The sequence below is a fragment of the Mastigoproctus giganteus genome, chromosome 7 (genome assembly GCF_048544385.1).
Source record: "Mastigoproctus giganteus isolate SK-2022 chromosome 7, ASM4854438v1, whole genome shotgun sequence".
Lineage (NCBI taxonomy): Eukaryota > Metazoa > Arthropoda > Arachnida > Uropygi > Thelyphonidae > Mastigoproctus > Mastigoproctus giganteus.
The window spans coordinates 78,393,631-78,417,064 of NC_143581.1; the positions used below are offsets into that span (position 1 = coordinate 78,393,631).

Below are 23,434 nucleotides of genomic sequence, written 5' to 3' on the forward strand. Positions count from 1 at the left end.
GATTCTTAATGCACGAAGAATCACTGCTGATAATCAGATCAATAGTATTACTCCCTCTGGTTGCCTCTTGAACATGCTGCTGCTGTAGAAAATAATCATCAAATAAATCCACTAATGCCTTGCTGGTGTGCAAGTGACCAATCCACAAGTTCCAGTCAATATCTGGGGATTTAAAATCCCCCATTATAAGACAATCGGGCCCACTCTATTTCTCTGTACAATTGTTCATTTTACTCATTAGAGTGATTAGGCCTAAAACACACCCCTACTCTGAATTTTGCTTTCCCAGTGCTTACGTCATACAAATAGACTCAACATTGCACTGTCCACCCATGTCAACTGGAAGCACTTCCTTAGATTTAATGTATTTCTTAACTAACAACATAACCTTTCCTCCCTTCCTATCCTTTATGTACACATTATACTCCCCAAATTCCAATTCTTCATTCCTTGTATCTGTGTGGTATCATGTCTCTGTTATCCCAACAATATCTGCCTTTGATGTTTTTACCAGCACTGCAAATTCATCAAATTTATTTAATAAACTCCTATCACTGGTGTACAAGCAAGTATACATGCACCTGTTCTTATTCTTAATTACCTTAACACTGCCCGTGTATTTACTTGTTCTGCGATGACTCGCAGTAGTCCTTGAAATACCCATCACCTTGTGTTCCAGGCTGCTGCTCATTTCAACAGAAGCAGTGCAAGAATCACTTTCACCTCTGCCTGTGGCTTGTTGTTATTGTTATTTGGTTTTTAGGAGTATTAGCAACTAAGGCCATGTTGCTCTGGGGATATGCAGTGGTCATTCTCTGACTTTTCCATATTTGGTGGTCACAGGCTCGAACCCCGGTCTAATCAAGAAGCGTGTGTTACGCACTGCTGCTCCTGCCTACCTGGCTACGGAGGCGCCCCTGCCTGTGGCTAATGTTAATCTATTAGTCTGTATGTCTCCCCATGCTAGCAGTTTTACAGTCCACCTAACATTGCTTCGATAGCATCAGCAAATATTTCTGCACCCTTTTTATTTAAGTGTAACCCATCCCTCAAGAAGCAGTCTCTCCTGTTAACAAGCATAGACCTCGATGAGAAAAATTCTACTCCATGAGCCTTGCACAATCTCTTCAGGGCCGAACTGATTGACAACGCTTGCATCATATACTCCTTCTATTGCATCTCAGCAGAATTGTGGACACTTTCAAATTCAACCCTAACTCACTAATGCGAGTTAGGGTTTTGTAGGATCAAGGATAGGAGATCTGTGTTTAAATACAAACATCTTCTACACTTGATGTCCTATTTGGTAACTTGTACGAGAGTATTACCTTTTGTGCCCTTAAAAGATTTGGGTCAAAAGTTGATGTTGTACATAATTTCAATTGAAGAGAAGTGTAAAAATTCCCCAAATACAGTCGGGCCTCTATATAACAAAATCGATCATTTGCTTGAAAATATTTGTTAAACAGAAATTTCGTTATAAAGAAATATGACCTTAAATATAAATACGTATATCCAATAAAAATTTTAATACACATTTAATTTCAAATGGTTTGTAGCAAATATGACCTTTTCAATAATTAAGAAATCCTGTAATTCAACATTCAAACATATAGTTAAGGATGTAAATTTTTTGCTACAATCAACTATCTGCTCGCTGAAGGCAAATTTTCACCCATCTATCTTTAGCATTAGCATTAGTAGAGGCATTTGATGCAAGAAAGCAAGCTTATGCAGCATCAGCCAAAAAAAAAAAAAAAACCCACTTCCACTTCACCCCTCTGTTCGTTCAAAATACCTGTCCAGCTGAGCCTTAAACTTATTTAGGCTATCAACCTCCACCACAAGGGATGGCAGTCTGTTCCACCAACCAACCACCCGCTGGCTAAAGGCAAATTTCCGCACGTCTATCCTACATCTGTCTTTCCTCAATTTGAATTTATGCCCTCTCAGGTGATTTTTCTGAGCTAGAGGAAGAATCCCATCAGCATTGAGCATGCTTAAACCATTCAAGGCTTTATACACCTCTATCAGATCACCTCGCTGGTGCCTAGTCTCCAGACACTGTAATTTGCAAAACTTAAGCCTTTCCTCGTAAGAGCACCCCTTTGTTCCATTCACTAATCTTGTTGCCCTTCTCTGTACTCGTTCCAGCAGCTCTACATCCTTCTTGAAATGAGGCCTCCAGACCTGTATACAGTACTCTAGGTGTGGCCTGACCATTGCCTTATACAATGGAATAATCACCTCCTTATCCCTGCTGGAAAAATTCCTGTATATCATTGACAATACTCCATGAGCTACTCTTGCAGCCCGTCTGCACTGCTCAGAGAACTTCATATCTGCCTGCACAATCACCCCCAAGTCCCTTTCATTCTCTACCACTGTCAGTGTAGTACCACAGAGTTGATATGTTGCCCTGGGGTTGCTGTTTCCCATGTGTAGTACTTTACATTTGTCAATGTTAAACTTCATTTGCCACCTCTCAGCCCATCTGCTCAACCTTTCCAGATCCTGTTGCAGCAGTGTAGTGTCAGTAGTGTCCTTGACAACCCTGCCAACCTTTGTATCATCTGCAAACTTGGACATTAAGCTTGATATACCATCATCAATATCATTTATAAATACAGAGAACAATAATGGACCCAACACTGAGCCCTGAGGGACTCCACTAATAACATTAGTCCACGATGAGCAGTGTCCATTGATTACCACTCTCTGTCTTCTCCCACTCAACCACCCCTTTATCCATAGCAGCAATTTGCCTCCAATGTCACACTGCTCCAATTTGTGTATCAGTCTTCCATGTGCAACAGTATCAAAAGCCTTTCTAAGATCCAAGTATATAATATCAAAGTTATTCCCTGCATCCAGTTCTTTTGTGACTGCATCATAGTATCCAATCAAGTTGGTCAGGCAAGCATTCCCCTTAACAAAACCATGCTGTGTCTGAGCTATAACTGAAGTCTTGTCTAAATGATCCTGCAGTGCTTCTTTAACCAGTGCCTCCATTAATTTTCCTGGAACAGAAGTTAAGCTCACAGGTCTATAGTTACTTGTGTCAGCCTTTGATCCTCCTTTGTGAATTGGGGTCACATTTGCACATTTCCAGTCTATGGGTACCTCCCCTGAGTCCAAGGAAGCTCTCATAATTATGGCTAAGGGTTTGCTTACTTCCTTTGCTGCTTCCTTTAATATAACTGGATAGATCCCATCCACCCCGGGTGCCTTTCTTGTGTTTATCTTCAACAGTTTCTCCTCCACTTTACTCCCAGTTATTTCAAGATTCTGTAGCTTACTGCTAGAGTTGAATACACCTCTAGCATTCCCCTTTCTGAATAACTCCTCATGTGTGAATGTCGATGCAAAATATTCATTTAGTTTGTTAGCTACCTGAGCAGGATCATCAACACTTGACCCATCAATATCAAGTGGACCAATCTGATTCATCCCCTTCCTTCTAGAGTTTACATAAGTAAAGAACTCTTTGCTGTTTTTCTTTGCATCCCTTGCCAAGGATTTCTCGTAATCTGCCTTCGCCTGCCTAACCTCCTTTGTAACTTGGTTGCATATCAACTTGTATCTATCATAGGCTTCTGTGTCATGTGTTAATTTGTAAGTATCCCATGCATTTTTCTTCTCTGCCATATGCCTCATTAGTTCATCTGACATCCATTTTGGCCTAAAACTTGAACAATATTTCTTAGTTGGTATGTAAAGCCTAGTAGCTTCCAAGATATGTTCTTTGAATGCTTCCCATTTTGAATTTGCTGTTGGTAACATCATCAGTTGGTCCCACTGTATAGAATTTAAATACTGTCTCAGTCCATCGTAGTCGCCTTTACGGAAGCAATAACCCTTCCCTTTACCCCTAATGGTAGTTACCTCTTTCAGTAAATCCCACTTCAGCACACTGTGGTCACTGCCACCTAGTGGTTCATTTATCTGCAGATTCTTAATGCATGAAGAATCACTGCTGATAATCAAATCAAGAGTATTACTCCCTCTAGTTGCCTCCTGAACATGCTGATGTAGAAAACAATCATCCAATAAATCCACAAAAGCCCTGCTAGTGTGTGAGTAACCAGCCCCCAAATTCCAGTCAATATCTGGGAAATTAAAATCTCCCATTATAAGACTCTCTGATTTACTGGCCCACTCTATTTCCCTGTACAGTTCCTTATTATACTCATCAGAGTCATTAGGCCTATAGCACACTCCTACTCTCAATTTTGATCTCCCAATGCTTATGTCACACCAAACTGACTCAACACTGCACTGTCCAGCGATGTCGACTGGCTTCACTTCCTTGGTTTTTATGTGTTTCTTAACTAATAGCATAACCCCTCCCCCTTCCTATCCTGTCTATCCTTTCTGTAGACGTACTCCCCAAATTGCAGTTCTGCATCCCTTATATCTGTGTGACACCACGTCTCTGATATCCCAACAATATCTGCCTTTGATGTTTTGAGCAATACCTCAAATTCATCAAATTTATTTACTAAACTCCTAGCATTGGTGTACACGCAAGTATACCTGCACCTGTTTCTATTCTTAGCTACCCTAACACAACCCATGTGTTTATTTGTACCGCAATGGCTCCCAGCAGTCTCTGAAATACCATCTGAAAGATCATTTGCTTGAAAATATTTGTTAAACAGAAATTTCGTTATAAAGAAATATGACCTTAAATATAAATACGTATATCCAATAAAAATTTTAATACACATTTAATTTCCAATGGTTTGTAGCAAATATGACCTTTTCAATAATTAAGAAATCGTGTAATTCAACATTCAAACATATAGTTAAGGATGGGGAACAGCACAGAAATAAGTGGGAATGAATAAATTTTTTGACATTAAAGGAATTAATTTATTAATGCATATATATTAAGAAATGACTACAGGCAGTTCTCGACTTTACCAGTTAATTCGTTCCTAGCGCATGCTCTTAAAGTGGGAATTTATTTCCCATAGACATAATGTTAAAAATAGGGTTTACATTATCAACAATGAAATTAGTTAGGTAATTAGTTTATTAGCTTTCAGTCTTCCCTAGAGGCTGCTTACACTGGATCCACTCTCCCATTTCTCTTTCGTCTATAATGAGGTCTGCACATGGTTTTTTGGCTTGCACATGGTAGCTGATAGCTTTTGATTTTTAACTTCACATTTTATCTCATTTGTTTTCTGTTGAGTCAACGATAATCACTGTGCATTATGCATACATTTTATAATATATATATATATATATATCTATATAGACAAATGTATATGATCAATGTATTGGGTAGGGGTGCTGACATGTCGAGTGTAATTACAGTACAATAAATTGAGAATGCCTGCAAAGTTAAAGCAGATTACCTGAAATTAAATAAAATTAAGATTAACATAAAAATAATAAAAAAATAAAATAGTACTTAACGCTGTAGGTCCTAAGATTTTAACTACGTTTTCATAGGGTCAGCAGCCAAAACCGAAGGAACCATAGCAATAAGCAAGTTCTCTGTTTCTGTGATGATGTATACGTACGAAACATATACATCACAGCAATCATATACAAGGTATACATCAAAATGTATACGTTCTGTATGTATACATCATAACAGAAACAGAGACCTTGCTTATTGCTGTCTTTCCTTCGGTTTTGGCTGCCGACACAATGGCCAACACAGGATTTAAAATCTTAGTTAAAACACGTAGTTAAAATCTTAGGACCCAGAGCATTAAGTCCAATTTTAATTTTTTATTATTGTTATGTTAATCTTAATTTTATTTAATTTCAGGTAATCTGCTTTTACTTTGCAGGCATTTTCAATTTATGTTATTGTAATTACAATTGACTAGTCACCCCCGACCCAATACATTGCTGGGTATTTCTGCTATAACTAGTAGTGCCCTGGAACCATAATCCAGTTTAATAAATTAATATTTTTTGTTCTTTTTTAGACGTCCAGTTTTGTCACTACATCCTATTATTTTTATAAATATATATATATATATATATAAATTTTATAAAAACTTAGCCTTTAGATCCAATTAATATATTAGTATCGCCATATTGTATATTGATTATTACAGAAAAGAAGAACCCCTTATCATTGTTTTTGCTTTCAATCTTAATGACCTACAACAGTGGTTTCCAAACTATTGAGATCTACGGACCCCTTCAAAGTAAAAAAAAGTTTGCGGACACCTATATACAGTGGAACTTCTCTATTGCAAACTTCTATTTAATGAATTTCTCTATATTATGAATTTTTTCGCAAAACATTGCACTGTGAAACGAAATTACATGAAATCAGGAAGCCTGAGAGAGGTTTTGGGGGCACCACCCCAAATGTGGGAACAATATTCCATGGTAGGGCGTATTTATACAGAGTGAGCAGCTGTTTAGAAGAAAAGTAACGCAGAAAGCAAAAGACAAAACCAAGTTTTTTTAGATGCAGAGGAAGCAATATTTGTAATGTGCTTGTGCCAAGAGAGATTAGAAGTCAGGGTAATCCCCAAAAGAGATGTATCGTTTTGCCTAGAAATCGGAATGTCACCAAAGATAAGCATAGGAGCAGAAGAATCCTTTTTGTAAGATAAAGACTGAAGACAAGACTGAGTTTTAGAAGGATTGAAATCAACTAAGTTGTCTTTCCCAACTGGAGAATTACCTGAAGATCGGTATTTAAGGAATTGGTAGCAGATTTTCAAGAAATTGAAGCTGATTGAGCAGAACAAGGTTTCTTAAAATGGAAAGTGCAGTGCAATGTGCATCATCGGCAAAACTATGAATAGGATTTCCAGTCAATGGAAGAAGGTCATTAATATACAAGAGGAAAAGAGTGGGGGGGAAAGAACTGAACCTTGGGGAACACCGGCATTAATGGAGAAGTCAGAAGACAGAGAGCCATCTACCATCACCCTCAGTGAGCGATCAGAGAGAAAACTGGATAACCAATTACATAAGACAGTTGGCAAACCGTAAGCTGGAAGTTTGTTTAGAAGACCTTTATGCCAAACAAGATCGAAAGCCTTTGAGATGTCAAGAGCAACTACTTGTGTTTCACCGAACTTTTCCATTGAATTAGTCCATAAATGGGTAACATAAGCCAGAATATCACCAGTGGATTGACATTGACGGAATCCATACTGGTGATCGTTGATTGGACGGAAGGTTTCTAGGTAGTTTAAGAGTTGGCAGTTAATTGATTTCTCCATAGAAAGAGTAGAAGTAATTGCAATGGGACAATAATTGGATGGGAGGGATTTGTCATCCTTTTTAGGAACTGGCTGGATATGAGCAAATTTTCAAGCAAAAGGAAAAACACCTTTTTGAATAAGAAGGTGAAAAAAGGCGGCAAAAAATAGGAGTAAGTTCAGGAGCACAGGTTTTGAGGACAAGTGAAGAAATACCATTGGGACCTGGAGCTTTCTTAGCATCAAGATTTGTCAAAATCCTTCTGACATCCTTTTGATGGAAGACCACAGGATACATTGAATGGAGCGTGTTGGTGAATGGTGGGAGGTGTTTTTCCAATATCATTAATATATGAGTTGAAGAAAAATGGGATGCTAGCAGGTCAGCTTTATCCTTGGCTGAAGTGACAACAGAACCATCTGGTTTTGACAGAGATGGGAGCAGAGATGGGCAAAAGTTGCTGCCAATAACTTTGGCAAGAGACCAGAATGCTCGGCTACCATTAGGACAAGAAGCAAGCCTGTTCAAACTCTAGTTTAGACTGATTAATAACTGCTTTACAATTGTTGCGAGTTTTGGTGTAGGCAGAAAATGAAACTGAAGAATTAGAAACAAGCCAATTACGATATGCAACGTTCGTCTCTTGAACAGCCTTAGCACATTTATTGGACAACCCAGATTTAGATAAAGGACGAGATTTTAAAGTTGAGTGTGGGATAAAGGATTCCATTCCTGCAAGAATAATTTCACTGACACGATCTGAGCAAACATTGACATCAGAAGTTTTGAAACAGTAATCCGACCAAGGAATAGAAGAAAAGAAATCTCGCAGGTCATACCATTTTGCATTCTTGTAATGCCAAACAACACGAGGTTGGGAATAGCCATGAGATAAAGGCTCCATTGGAGAAGAGACAATCACCAAGTTGTGATCTGAGGTGCCTAAAGGACCTCTGACTTCGACCGTGTACTTAGAAAGGTTGTTTGTGAGAAAAAGATCAAGCGTGTTGGCTGTATGATTAGGATTGTCTGGTATTCTTGTAGGTAAATGAATTGCAAGATCATTAGTAATTGTAAAAGCCTCAGCATCTCGACCAGCTGGGTTGGTGTGACTAGAAAACGGAAACCAGCTGGAGTTGTGAACATTAAAATCACCAAAGAAAGTTGCCTCACTGTTAGGAAAGTTGGACTGGAGAAAGTCAAGTTGCAAAGAGAGGAAGTCAAAGAGCTCCAAGTGATTAGTGGAGTTGGGAGAACAGTAGAGACAACAGATGAATTTGACACCATGAGGTAGAGAGATTTTAAGCCAGAGAAGATCAAAGAGAGGAGATTCCAAATTGCCAAGTCTCTGACACGGAATATCAGAACGGACAAATGCACAAGTACCACCTTTGAGGCGAAAGGAATCATACAGCGAATAATTTGGGCATCTGAGATGAGCAGTAGTTGAATCAACTGATAACTGAGATTCTGTCAGAAAAAGTACATGGGGTTTGGCAGACTGCAAGTGGAAATGGACATTGTTGAGATTAAAATTGAGACCACGTATATTTGTGAAATGAATTAGTAAGTGTTTGGGAGGTTTAAATCTTTTCTCAGATAAGCTCGCTCTATTATAAAGAAAAGAGAAGATTATCTTGGAAATAAATGCCTCATGAAGCATTTCTGAAGAAGTGCTGAGCCAATAATGAGTGATTAACGAGTGTGCATTTAGTTGATGATGATGAAGAATAAACATTCTTTAACATTTGTAAGAAATAAATAATTTCTCTATTATTATAATTTGCTTGTTACACAGGCTACGTTTTCATTTCTTTGGATAAATCCATCATTGTTTAAACATAAACTAATTAGCTAACTAATTTCATTGTTAATAACATAGCGTAACCCCTGTTTTTAACATTATGTCTATGGGAAATAAATTTGCTTTACGAGTGCTCGCTAGGAACGAATTAACTCATAAGGTCGAGAATTACCTGTATGTACATATACATTCCGGTAACCATAGTATAACATGGTAGTTTGATTCCTACAAAATCTCATGTAATGGGAAACCGTGTTATACGTAACTAAGAAAAAAAAATAAAAATAAAAAATATATATATATATTTTTTAAACTGACTTAATAATTAGCTATTGCTAATTATTGTTTGGGTATAATTAATGGTGCTAGCTATTGATAACGTGTCATTATTGCACCTTGTCAACAATTGTCTTTTGTGGATATATAATTTATTGATTTTATTATGCTGGGCAAATAATATGGCTTTTCATGTTTTGGCTCATGGCACACTTACTGAGTTACTTATTTTATCAGCTTCCCCCCATATAATAGTTTGCTACACTCCTCATATAATAGCTTATGTCTCTCTCCCTCTCCCTCTCCTCATTACATATATCATTTCTCTCATAGCTACATGCATATTTCCCTGTAAAATTGGGAAGTGAAAAAATCAGAACTTTATACAATAAAGTTCTGGTTTGTAATGTTCACTCATTAGTTCGATGACTCATTAATGAAAAAGCTGATGTGTAATGTTCCCTCATTAGTTTGTTGGAATTGATATAGTTTCTTATGCTTCCTTACATGTTTTTACTTTCCATTATGCCTTTTGAGTTTGCTATAATTGGTTTATCATCTATAAATATATCATATTTACATAATATAACTTTAAAACCTGTTAGAGGGGAAGCTCATAATGTGAACTGATGTTACAAGCAGTTTTAGTTAGAAAAGGTCACACAGTAATACTAACAAGATTCCAAAATTACTATATAATAAATTCTGCACATGGTAAACATATTAATTGAATTTTCTTCAGTTTTCATAGAAATAGCTTCAAATATAAACAGATTTTTAAGTAAACGTAGATGATCGATCATTGGCTATAATTGCATGTTGAAAGTCAAAGTTATGCAGATGATGGTATGTTAACTCCCTAGCTATAGTGAGGTGAATGAATTTGTTTATGTTAATAATTAAATTTGGTTGATACTCTGGTCCTCTTTAATTGAGGCTGTAATTAACCAATCTTGGGTGGAGGGAGTGAGATTTCTACCTCTGAATTATTCTGGGTTTTTCACTGCACACAAATCAGCCCACAAGTACATACACAGATATGAGTGACAAGCTCTGTTGCTGTTAAAATAATGATTTGGATTTTTTTTTTTTTGTCTATTGCTTCAATTCTGTTTTAATTTTTATTCTTCAATTTAAAACCGCCTATTGAGTTGTATTTTATTTAGCCTATTCCAAATTTCATCTCTGATATTATGCAAAGTAACTGTACTATTAAACAGCATTTCTTGCTTGCTTGTTTGTATGAGTGTGTGTGCGTGTGTGTGGGTGGGGTGGGGGGACTCCGTCTACAAAAATAAATACAGGCACTCTCATTACAGTTAATGCATTCCTGAAAATTGTTGAATAAATCAACCACATTGTGAAAAACAATTTTACCATAGAATGGACACCAGGGTACATACCCCGATGAGCCAAAACATTATGACCAGCGAGTCATGAAAATCGAAGCAACTGCAGGTGACTATGGCATGTGCGCTGGTTGGGACACGGTATAAAAAAAACACCATTAATGAGCTCCATTAATCAGTGTTACTCTTGTTCTTCAGATGGGAAAGGCAGCGGACTAAAGCGAGTTTGACAAAGGCCACATTGTAATGGCCAGATGACTGGATCAGAGCATATCCGAAATGCCACGGCTGGTGGGGGTGCTCGTGAGCCGTGGTTAGTACCTACGGAAGGAGGGGGAACCCACGGACTGACAGCGAGGTGTTGGATAACCACATCCAACAACTTGCTGGCAGTTCATGGTGGTTTGCTCACCTCGAGCATCGAGGTAAGCGAAGGATCTCCCAGATGGTACGTGGCAACAGAAGGGCAACTGTTGTTGTGCAACTCACAGGTAATTGGAATGCTGGTGACGGGAGTAATGTATCACAACACACAGTACATCAAATCCTGCTGAAAATGCGTAGCTGCAGGCTTTTCCGTGTACCCATGCTAACCATGGTTCACCAGCCACAGCGCCTACAATGGGCACACAAGCATCGAAACTGGACCTTGAGTGATTGGAAGAAGGTCATCTGGTCTGATGAATCATGTTTCCTGTTACACCATGTGGACGGCCGGGTACGTGTGCATCATTTACCTGGGGAAGTGATGGCACCTGGATGCACTGTGGGCAAAAACAAGTTAGTGGCAGCGGTGTCATGCTTTGGGCGATGTTCTGCTTGGATACCCTGGGTCCAGTCATCCATGTGTTGGGCACTCTGACGTCTACCACCTACTTAAACATCATTGCTGACCAGGTACACCCTTGCATGGCAGTAGTCTTCCCCTCTGGTGGTGCTGTCTTTCAGCAGGATAATGCGTCGTGCCACACCACCTGGATTGTTCGAGACTGGTTTGCGGAACATGAACATTTCCAGGCATTGACCTGGCCTCCAAATTCGTCAGACATCAGTCCCATCGAGCATCTATAGTTTGTGTTGGAACAGCAACTCCGATCTGCGCCGTCTCACCTTACAGGAGTTATAGGATCTTCTGGTTATGCATTGGTACCAGATACCACAAGACACGTTTAGAAATCTTGTAGCATCCATGCCTCGTCGGGTTATGAGCTGTTTTGGCTGCATGTGGAGAACCAACATCATAGATGGTCATAATGTTTTGGCTCATCGGTGTATATGTATATGCAGTTGTAATAATTTTTAACTTAATAATGGTTAATATAAGATTTTCAGAATGAAATTTTCAGATCTACAACATACAATTGTAAAATAAATTTTATGTTTATATTTCCAATCAGAGGAGTTTACAAGATAGAGAGTACAAGAATATTGCTGTTTTTAGCAGCACATGGGCTAGAACCATGATCAACTTAAATGCATGTATTATTGAGCTTAAATTCTAATAAGCTTGTTTATTCTTCAGCATATAGTTATGTATAATCAAGTTTACTAATGATAAATATATACTGTTTTTTTCACACTTACCATACACCGACTTATGGTTGATGATTACTTTGTAATTTTTGCAATTAAAGATTACCTTTGCAATTTTTTGTTTATTTTTAAAAAAAAATTAATTTTGTTAATGTACAGCAACACAAAGAACCAAAAGCAGTCATTAGGCTTTCGGAACTAAATGCAACCTTCTGTCCTGATAAGATTGGTAACTTGAATGGACTGCAGTTGTCATATGTTAAGGATGGTTCAACTCGTAATATTTTTCTCTATTCAGAAGATGGCCAGGTAAAGAAAGTTTAATTATTGTCTTAATCTGAATCACTAAGTAGTCGCATAAATTTTTATTGAAGAGAATTTAAAATTTTTTTAATATTTTTCAACAAAGGAAGTGTTTAACTTGAAGTCAAATGTTTAGCACTTGAAAGGCTGTTGATAAGTGGAAAAACTAACAATAGTAGCGAGACTTGATGGAAATTCATTGCCTTTAGGTAAATTGGAGTTTCCATTACTGAAATAAATGTTTCAGTTTCTGACTGGCTGTTCTGTGTTGTTTGATCCAGAGGCCGTTATCAGTTGAGGTGCACTGCTGTCATAGATGATGAGAAAGTCAATCTCTCCCCTTTTTATGTACTCTTTTATACCATCATTGCAAGCATTTTGCAGTAGATGGTTATTCAAAAAAAAGTAAGTCCTAGTTTGGAAGTCCCTACTCACAAAAATTTTCATGGAGATGCATTCGGAATATGTGTTATGCACCTCCACTCTCTAGAAAGCTCTGGGAGGAGCAGCCAGCAGTGTGGAGGCTGTCAAAAATCATACATTGGCCAGAACAAAAGAAGACACGATAACAACTAACAGACATAAGTACAATGTCAGAGGGCTAGGTAACATATGCTTTAAAAACACTTCAGTCTTAACTACCAATAAACAAGTTTACAAATGAAGATTTTATAAAGAAGCCATGATGGGCATAACTGATAACACGAATATAGTTGTCAACCCTTCAGATATATGATGGAGAATCAAGTCTTTTTTACTTGATGGGACCCTTCTCCATCTCACTATTGTAATGTAGTTGGTGACAAGTGTTTCTCTACAGATCTTTTTTGCAAAAACTTTTATAAGAAGTCTGTACAGCCACTACCTGATTATCATAAGGGTTGCGTTCCGCAGAACGCTATGCAAGTCAGAATTTCCCCCATGCTTGTGCAGCACTCGCAACTGTGCTCTCGCTGAATTGATTGAATCAAAAAATGTTCAACGAACATGTGAATAGAATTATTTATTGTATTTATTCAATTTTTTATCTCATGCGCACGAAAAATTACAAAAGCGTGCAATTTAAAAAATTTAAAAATTATAAAATTGCAAAAAAATAGAAGAGGCAGGCATAACATAACGTCAGTAAGTTTTACCTCTCGTTGCCAGAATTGATGTCTTCAGCTGATGAGTATGCTGCTGTGGAGATTTAGAAGGGGTCGGCCGCTCAACTTTACGAAAGGACATATTAATGGATGACTGGATGGTGGCTTTTTTCTTTTCATCATAAATTTCTTTGTAGCAAGCAAGCAAGCATATCATTCACCCCTCTGATAACTCTTAAGAATCGTTCGCTGTCAGGATCCATCTTCTCAAACCTCGCCATTGCCATCTCTCTGGTGATGAAGTGGCTCAGCTACTCATTTAGTTTATCTTGAGCTTCGTCAGCATTTTCTTCTTTCACTATCACTGCCTGCAAGTCAGTAAGTTCTTCGTTAGATAATTCCTTCTCTTCTTCCTCTATTAACACCTCCACGTGTTTGGCAACAACCTTCAACTGAAGTAGCTCTGCAGCCTTTACAATCTTTTCTGTAACCTCTTCATATGATTCATCTTTTTCAAACCCTTTGAAGCCTTTTACATGCCGTCGTCATATTTTCTTCCATGCCCCATTTAAACAACTTTAAGTAATTTCCACCCAGGCCTTATTAATGTTTAAGATGGCGTGGTAAATATTGTAAGATTTCCAAAAATCTCTTAACGTAAAATTTTTCTCGTCATCTACTGCAGACAATGCCTGAGCAAATGTTGTGCGTAAATAGTATGCTTTTAAATTCAAAATAACACCCTGATCTAAAAGGTTGGATGAGTGAAGTCGTGTTTGGCGGTAGAAATATGACTCTCTTGTTCGAATTGAAATCATCTAGATGTGTAGGATGTCCAGAAGCATTATCTGATAGAGGAAAAATCTTGAAAGGAATGTTGTTGTCTTTACAATATTTTTCAGCCTCGGGAATGAAGCACCATTTAAACCAATCCTCAAAGAGAGATATTGTTATCCATACTCTTTGGTTCAATTGGAAATGCATGGGTAGAGTGGCTTTATTGATGCCCTTAAATGCACAAGGATTTCCAGAATGGCATACAAGCTTTGGTTATTAATCTGTAACTCCCACTGCATTAGCCCTGAGCAAGAGCGTGGCCCTATCTTTTGAAGCCTTGAAACCTTGAATTGTCTTTTCCTCTTTGCCAATGTATGTTCAATCCGGCATTTTTTTCCAATACAGAGCAGTCTCATCAATGTTAAAAATTTTCTGCGTTCAATAGCTGCCTTAAGTGCATTGACCTTTGACATGTTCTTTTATATGCGCACTGTCCTTTAAAATAGTATTCACAGCAAGACCTAATTTCCTTGCAATAGATGACAAACTTTGTTCTGCTTTGTACTTCTTAATCATTTTCTTTCATGTCCATTTCTAAATCAATTTTGTTTCGTTTCCCGGCACTGCCAGCACTTGCACTTTCCACTGGTCCCTTTCCCTTCATCATTGTAATACGTAAATAGGAATGAAGAGAAGTTTCTGAAAATTAGTTTTTTATATGATTGAAGATTACAGTGAAGGGAAACACATTTTACCCTCAACGTAAAAACGTTTTACGTTACCTGTAACTTAAAAACCCACAAAATTCCAGTTATTGGGATTATCGCAAATGCAATAAGATCAAGTTTACTACCCATTTACAATTGATTGCGCTAACAGAAAAGCCCAATAAAGTGAAAAGTGCAAATTGTTTTTATTGTTTTTTGGTTGTGACCTCCAGAAATGTGCTTTAGAAAGAATATTACAAAGGCATTCAAAATTGATTCCTATAATAGTCACATACAATAAAGATGAAAGTGTAGTGTAATTTTCATTATAAATATGCTCTTTTAGAGAGATAAATATCTTGGTAATATAGCGAAATTTTCAACTTCCAAAGACTTGGAACGAATTACAAAAAAAAAAAAAAAAAAAAAAAAAACCCACAATATGTTATTGGGATCACATTACGATATTTTCCCAATACCTTCATTTATCCCTACAGATGCAAAATATGTTTCCATATTTTTTTCAGTTTGCACCGGCCAGCAAAAACTTACATAAAGTCGAATTTGCATAAGTTGAGTATTACGTAATTTGGGAAGTTCCTGTATATTAGGCATCACGCCTAATGTACAGACTTCATATTATAATAATAATGCCTAATGTGAAATCCTTCATAATGGACTTCTTTCATATTATACTTCAAGTAAATAACACTTCACCATTAGAGAAATCTCCAATTACTTATTTTCAGTTCAGTGCCACCACACAGATATCCATTTTGAAGCTATTCATCAGAGGGAAGGTAGGTACCTAACATATATAAGAGCTGACAATCCAATTAACTAATTTACACAATATGTGAGATGCTAAAAGATATACCACTTAGAATAATAAAAGTTTAGGGCAAAATGCCTCTGACTCTGAAATATTAAATTATGTATTTATAATGCATTTGCATGAACAGTGTCATAGTTTAATTTTTAGTTTTAGGCTTTCTGACCTAAAATTTTATTAGTAGAAGACGGTGATTCTCATCCTTTTTACCATGGAAAGAAAATTTATTTGTAAAGAGCTACTATATATGCGTCAGCTTCCATTGTAAGAAAAAAAAAATGAAATATTTTTTCTGCCTTTTTTATATAATCTAACTGTATGAAAATATCAAATTAAAATAAAGTTTACTGAAATGTCAAAATAAAGTTACATCAAAAGTCAATAATCAATATAAGGTTTACTTTTACTGTGACACCCAGGCTTGTTTTCTTCTGCACAAAAGTTGCACTTGTGCAAAAAGAAATAAACCAAATTCCTGGCTGAATTTTTGACAAACACTCAGCTCTTCCTCAGTAGACAGACAATTTCTTTCTTTGCTTTCAGGTCAGTGTTGGTCAGACATGAGAAAGCTTGTTCATAATAGTAAGTTTGAAACTAAAGAAGTTAAAAACTGGAGTAAGATTCTCACTGGTTTTGCTGAGGTCATAAAACTATTTTTACTCTTTTACTTATTGAAATCCTGAAATCCAAAACACATCACACACATCATTGAATTTTATCTTCAAAGTTCAGTTGCACTGTAATGCAGTCAGCTATTTTTCTTCTTGTAGACTGAGTACATTTTGTAAATTGGCAAGAACCCCAAAAAAAAATAAATAAAATAAATAAAGGTTTCTGACCCAGTGATACATTTCTGATGACGAAGAAAATATTGGTCAAGTTTTTTTGTCAGTGATTCCAAAATGATTGATAATTATTAACATTTCAATATTTAAATTTATTATAAACATTTCACTATTTCCACTTGAAAGGTGTTTTCTCCAAACCTTCAATTTATTCTTGAGTGAAAGAGTTTGTCCGTGGATGTGTTAGAATTTTGTGTTCTGTATGCTTGTAGTAGTAGTAGTAGTAGTAGTAGTAGTGGCACATGATGCAAGAAAGCAAGTGTAGGAGCTTATGCAGCATCAGCCAAAAAAAAAAAAAAAAAAAAAAAAATCACACCATTCCCTCCAAATGCCTGTCCAGTTCCTCCTTAAATTTATTTAACCTATCAACTTCCACAACGACAGATGGAAGTTTGTTCCAGCAATTAACCACCCGCTGGCTAAAGGCAAATTTCCGCACATCTATTCTACATCTGTCCTTTCTTAATTTGAACTTATGTCCCCGTAGGTTGGTAATCTGAACAAGTGGAAGGATCCCATCAGAATTCAGCGTGCTCAACCCATTCAAGGCCTTATAGACCTCAATCAGATCACCGCGCAGGTGCCTAGTCTCCAGCCACTGCAATTTGCAGAACTTAAGCCTCTCTTGGTAAGAGAATCCCTTCATTCCCCTCACCAATCGTGTTGCCCTTCTCTGTACACACTCAAGCAAATCTACATCCTTCCTAAAATGAGGCCTCCAGACCTGTACGCAGTACTCAAGGCGTGGCCTGACCATTGCCTTATACAGAGGGACAATCACCTCCTTTTCCCTGCTAGCAAAATTCCTATATATCATTGATAAAACCCCATGACCCGCCCTAGCAGCCTGTCTGCACTGCTCAGAAAACGTCATATCTGACTGCACAATTACTCCCAGGTCTTTTTCATTTTCTACCACCTTAAGTGTAGTACCACACAGTTGGTACGTTTCTCTGGGGTTACTTCTACCCATATGCAGTACTTTGCATTTGTCAAGGTTCAACTTCAGTTGCCACTTCTTAGCCCATCTGCCCAAATTATCTAGATCCTGTTGCAGTAGCACATTGTGTTCAAGATGTTTATAAGTGCTGATAAATATGTGCTAAGTAGGCTACTTTCATGTATCTTCAAGAAAAATGCTTTATTTATATCTTTGAAGAAAAGCAGTACTTTCTCTTACAGGTTAAATATCCTTGTTAAAACTTTCCCTCTTGAAAGCCATCTAACCTTATTGTATAGAATGAGAATCACATGGTCTTTTTGCACATTTTAACACAACTTTGCAAACATGCATGACTTAAGAGCGTGCTGCTTTATAAAATTGGCCATGTTCATGGCTACATCAAAGACTTGTTTAAATCCTAAGGCAAGAACTTCCCAGTGCAGGAAGTAGTGTGCGTCTTTGTGACATTAGGGTTTTTTCTTTGATGAGTGTAACAAAGCCTTTTTGTATTGAACTGATCATTGAAGACCATCAGTTCAAATTCCAAAACACAACTCCATGACAAACCACAGGATTCCAAATAAGAAGACAAGATGCTGAAAATGTCTTTACCTTTGTGGTTATTTCTGACAGTTCTCTACAACAACAAAAATTTTCCTTTATTTTGCATATTTCAAATTGTACAGATGCCAATAGCTAAGCTTTACTTGATATGTCTGTTAACTCATCAACTTGGAGAACAGTGTATATTTTTTAGTTTATTTTCATAAGATATCTTTTATGTTGTGTGACATGTCATTCACATGCCTAGTAATAGTATCATTAGAAACAGGAAATTCGTCAATTTCACTTTCAGCCTCTTTGCCTATCATTGTTTTCAGTATTATACTACTGAAGCATTATTATTCTACAAGCAGTTATTATTAGGCTTTCAGCAATAATGACCTCTCATTTTTTTGTGCAACTTGCTCAACTATGAAGTAGCTTGCTTCTTGAGCCTTTTAAAACAAAAGTAACAAACTGGCCATAGCCATGTTTGTTACTTTTTTTCCACAAATAAATAATGCACAATGGAACTGGGCAGTTTTCATCTCCAGTTTCTGTAAAACCTGATATACATGGTCAAGTAACTGTCATTGTAGAGGTGAATTTTTTTTTTTTACCCTTCCACTGATGAGAAGCCAAAGTTTCTAAACAGCCATCTGTGTGGTGATACTCAACTGAGAATAAGTAAAAACAGACTTCCCTAATGGGGAAGCATTACATATTTTAAGTAGAAGAGGAAGGCAACTTATAGCGGGGAAACAATGTTATAGTTTGAGGCTTTCTGCCCTTTAGCATCCCTCATATTGTGTAAATTAATCACAGTAGGGTTGTCAGCTCTTCTACCTTCCCACTGATGAATGGCTTCGAAACAACCGTCTGTGTGGTCGTATTCAGCTGAGAATAAGTAACAGCAGACATCTGTAATGGGGAAACTTTACATATTTGAAGAAGGCAACTCATTGTGAAAGATTTCACGAGATATTAAAAAATTGATAACTAAACTGGTTTGTACATTAGTTATCTTTAAAAAAGTTATCTTAAAATTTTTATCATTAAATTAATTATCATTAAAAAAGTTATCTTAAAATTTAACTGTGTAGTAACAATACATTTGCACTAAACATTGTCTTTCTAAGATGCCAAAGAAATATGGCATAGAATTTCAGAGGTATACACAAGATTTTACATATATTGTAAAATGTGAAAAATTAAAAAAAATTTAAATATTAAAATTGTAAAGTTTAGAATTCTTTATAATTAATATTATGAATTAAAATTAACATTAATTGCTTATTAATTAAATATGCCTACACGCATTCCCAAGTTACATCTTTCCGATATTATGTTGCTGAAAACTATAAAATTTGAAACTTGTGCATCTAATTCTGCAGCATGAACCTAGATGGCGTCCATTATGCATTCTAATGCATTTTGCATAGTAATGTATAGTAAATAAAAAATAAAGTGGGTATTTTCATGTAAATTGTTAGTTGTGGGTATTTTTACTTTTAGAAGGGCAAAATACAACTAGTGATAGTACATACCTAAATGAATGCCTGTCATTCACTTATTACTGCACAGACTTCATGCACATCCCATATCTCGATTACTCCCGGTTAAGGTCAGGTGTGCACTTCACACCATGTTGTTGTGTACTTTGCTTCCACGCACTTGTTTACTTAGCAGTTTGTCTTCACTGTGGGTAGTTGTTTTTGTGTTTAGCTCTACTATGATCGATAGATGAATTTAAGTTACAGTTTGTGATGTGAAAATGTCAAGGAAAAAGAAATACATGAGGGTTATGTGAAATTTTGGTTCATTGACTCTTTGGTTTTGATTGCAGTATAACCAAAAAACTTCAATGCTTTTTATGTGCAAAAATTCTCTGTAATGATAACATGAGGCCTGCCAAATTCAAAGAGCATTTCACAAAAGTGTAACCAGGAAATTCTGGAGACTTGCTGAAACAGAAGAAAGCTGAATTCCAGTCATTGGGCATTTCGCCCAAGTGGGTAAAATGCCTGATGGCTGGAATTGGGTTTTGTATCTACTAAAAAGCTGGTCCTTGAGGTCTCCCTCAAAGTGGCAAATCTTATCCCAAATAACAAAAGCCTCTCACAATTAGCAAGACTGATCAAGCTTTATGCCCTTAAAATGGTCAAAGTTGTTCTCAGAAAGCAATGGAGGAAACATTGCTGAAATACATCTGACAAACGATGTCATCAGAAGTTGAATTTTGGATACATCATCTGATGTTCTGGATCAACTCATGGAGGAACTCAAGAACGTGACACTGCTCTTTGGACTTCAAATGAATGAAAGTATTGATGAGGCTGAATGCATCCAACTCTTGGCCTTTGTGATATGCCACTGAAACATGCATCAAAGAAGGGTTTTTATTCTGTGAACCCTTATTGGCTGCCCTAAAAGCTCTAATGTGTGCCAGCTAATTGATGAGTTCCTTTTGAAAAATGTACTCAACTGTGAAAGGCAAAATTGGGCTTCATATGTATTGATGGTGAACCTTTCATGTTGGGGAAGAAATCTAACTTTTATGCAGGTGGCTGTCACATGGACGATTCTTCACTTGTGTTATGGAGGAACTTAGAACAGAGATAACCATATTTCTTCAATAAAAAGAAAGCAAACTGTGTAAAAAGTTACCCAAGGTTTCATTATATTGTTGGCCATTCTTGCAGATATATTTTTGCATTTAAATGACCTCAACATTTCACTGCAAGGTTCAGAAGTGACTGTTCTGGATGGAAATGAGAATATTGTTGTCTTACAACAAAAACTGGCCCTTTGGAAGCAACGCATGTTGAAAGACAATTATGCAAATTTACCTACTCTGGAAAATGTTTTTCTTTCTGGAGAGGGGCTTGTCAGAGAGACAGTCCTAGATTAGATTCAAGGTGATATTTTGAGTAATCTGAAAAATCTTGTGGACTCTTTTTGATAAATACTTCAAAAAAAAAATTGAAAAATAACCAGTGGATTCGAAATCCTTTCACCTTTAATTTGGACTCGATGGATGATGCTGACATGCAGAAGGACAACCTCATAGATTTGCACAGCAAGGCTTTGCTGAAGCAAAGATTCTTCAATCATAATCTTGATGAATTTTGGTGCTCACAAATAAATGCCTACCCGGTTGTGGCAAAGAAAGCTCTTTCAGCCTTGATCCCATTTGCAACAATCTATCTCTGCAAATCTGCATTTCAACATTTATCAGTATGTGAGGAATTATTACAATTTGAAAATGGAAGAAGGTTATCAAATTGTAGCAGTGTGCTTAATGATTTTGTAATAACTGAGAGCAAAGTGGAGGAGAAATTGCTGAAGTTAAACATAAGAAAGGCACGTGGGGTGGATGGGATCTATCCAGTTATTTTAAAGGAGGTGGCAAAGCAACTAAGCAAACCCTTAGCCATAATTATGAGAGCATCCTTGGACTCAGGGGAGGTTCCCACGGACTGGAGATGTGCAAATGTGTCCCCAATTCACAAAGGTGGATCGAAGGGTGACGCGAGTAATTACAGACCAGTTAGTTTAACTTCTGTTCCGGGTAAAATAATGGAGTCGCTGGTTAAAGATGCATTGCAGGATCATCTAGACAAGACTGCAGCAATAATTCAAACACAGCATGGGTTTGTTAAGGGAAAGTCTTGTCTGACAAATTTGATTGGTTATTATGATGTGGTCACAAAGGAACTGGATGCAAAAAATAATTTTGATATCATATACTTGGATTTCAGGAAAGCTTTTGACACTGTTGCGCATGGAAGACTACTGTACAAATTGGAGCAGAATGGTATTAAGGGTAAGTTGCTACAATGGATAAAAGGATGGTTAAGTGGGAGAAGACAGAGGGTGGTAATCAATGGGTGCTGCTCTTCGTGGACTAATGTTATTAGTGGAGTCCCACAGAGTTCGGTGTTGGGTCCACTGTTGTTTTGTGTATTTATCAATGATATTGATGAAGGTATATCAGGCTTAATGTCGAAGTTTGCAGATGACACAAAGGTTGGCAGGGTTTTTAATGACAGTAATGGCAGTGTGCTACTGCAACAGGATCTAGATAATTTGGGCAGATGGGCTAAGAAGTGGCAACTGAAATTCAACCTTGACAAATGCAAAGTACTGCATATGGGTAGAAGTAACCCCAGAGAAACGTACCAACTGTGTGGTACTACACTTAAGGTGGTAGAAAATGAAAAAGACCTGGGAGTAATTGTGCAGTCAGATATGAAGTTTTCTGAGCAGTGCAGACAGGCTGCTAGGGCGGGTCATGGGGTTTTGTCAATGATATATAGGAATTTTGCTAGCAGGGAAAAGGAGGTGATTGTCCCTCTGTATAAGGCAATGGTCAGGCCACGCCTTGAGTACTGCGTACAGGTCTGGAGGCCTCATTTTAGGAAGGATGTAGATTTGCTTGAGCGTGTACAGAGAAGAGCAACACAATTGGTGAGGGGAAAATGAAGGGATTCTCTTACCAAGAGAGGCTTAAGTTCTGCAAATTGCAGTGGCTGGAGACTAGGCACCTGCGTGGTGATCTGATTGAGGTCTATAAGGCCTTGAATGGGTTGAGCATGCTGAATTCTGATGGGATCCTTCCACTTGTTCAGATTACCAATCTACGGGGACATAAGTTCAAATTAAGAAAGGACAGATGTAGAATAGATGTGCGGAAATTTGCCTTTAGCCAGCGGGTGGTTAATTGCTGGAACAAACTTCCATCTGTCGTTGTAGAAGTTGATAGGTTAAATAAATTTAAGGAGGAACTGGACAGGCATTTGGAGGGAATGGTGTGATTTTTTTTTTTTTTTTTGGCTGATGCTGCATAAGCTCCTACACTTGCTTTCTTGCATCATGTGCCACTACTACTACTACTACAAAGGCTAGAAATCAGTTGGATGCCAGGCATGACATACACCTAGCATTGTCTAAGACTGTCCCTCGAATTTCTGTCCTTTCTAACCAAAAGCAGCAACAATTATCTCATCAAGATGGTCCTGAAGAACTTTTTAATTTATTTACTTTTATAATTTTGTGTATGTGAGGAACTGGTTATAAATAAAATCTGTTTTATCATCTTAATTATGTTTTTATCAATTCGTTCGTTAATTTGGGGAAGGACGAGAGATGTAAACACTTTCAAGGGAGATGTGAGGGAAAAAGATTAAGAATCCCTGCCTTAGATAATTGGACTCATTCCATTATAATTTATGAGACACTTTGCA

The 23,434-nt window shown here is 37.2% G+C and overlaps 1 protein-coding gene across 1 annotated transcript in view; it reads left to right on the forward strand.

The window, feature by feature from the left end:
- The window catches only part of LOC150083013 (arf-GAP with dual PH domain-containing protein 1-like), a 107,631-nt gene that overhangs the window by 42,383 nt on the left and 41,814 nt on the right, over window positions 1-23,434 (forward strand). The window contains exon 4 of the mRNA XM_090378354.1: window positions 12,313-12,462. Within this exon, the coding sequence (XP_090234480.1) occupies window positions 12,313-12,462 (150 nt within the window). The remainder of the gene's footprint in view (window positions 1-12,312; window positions 12,463-23,434) is intronic.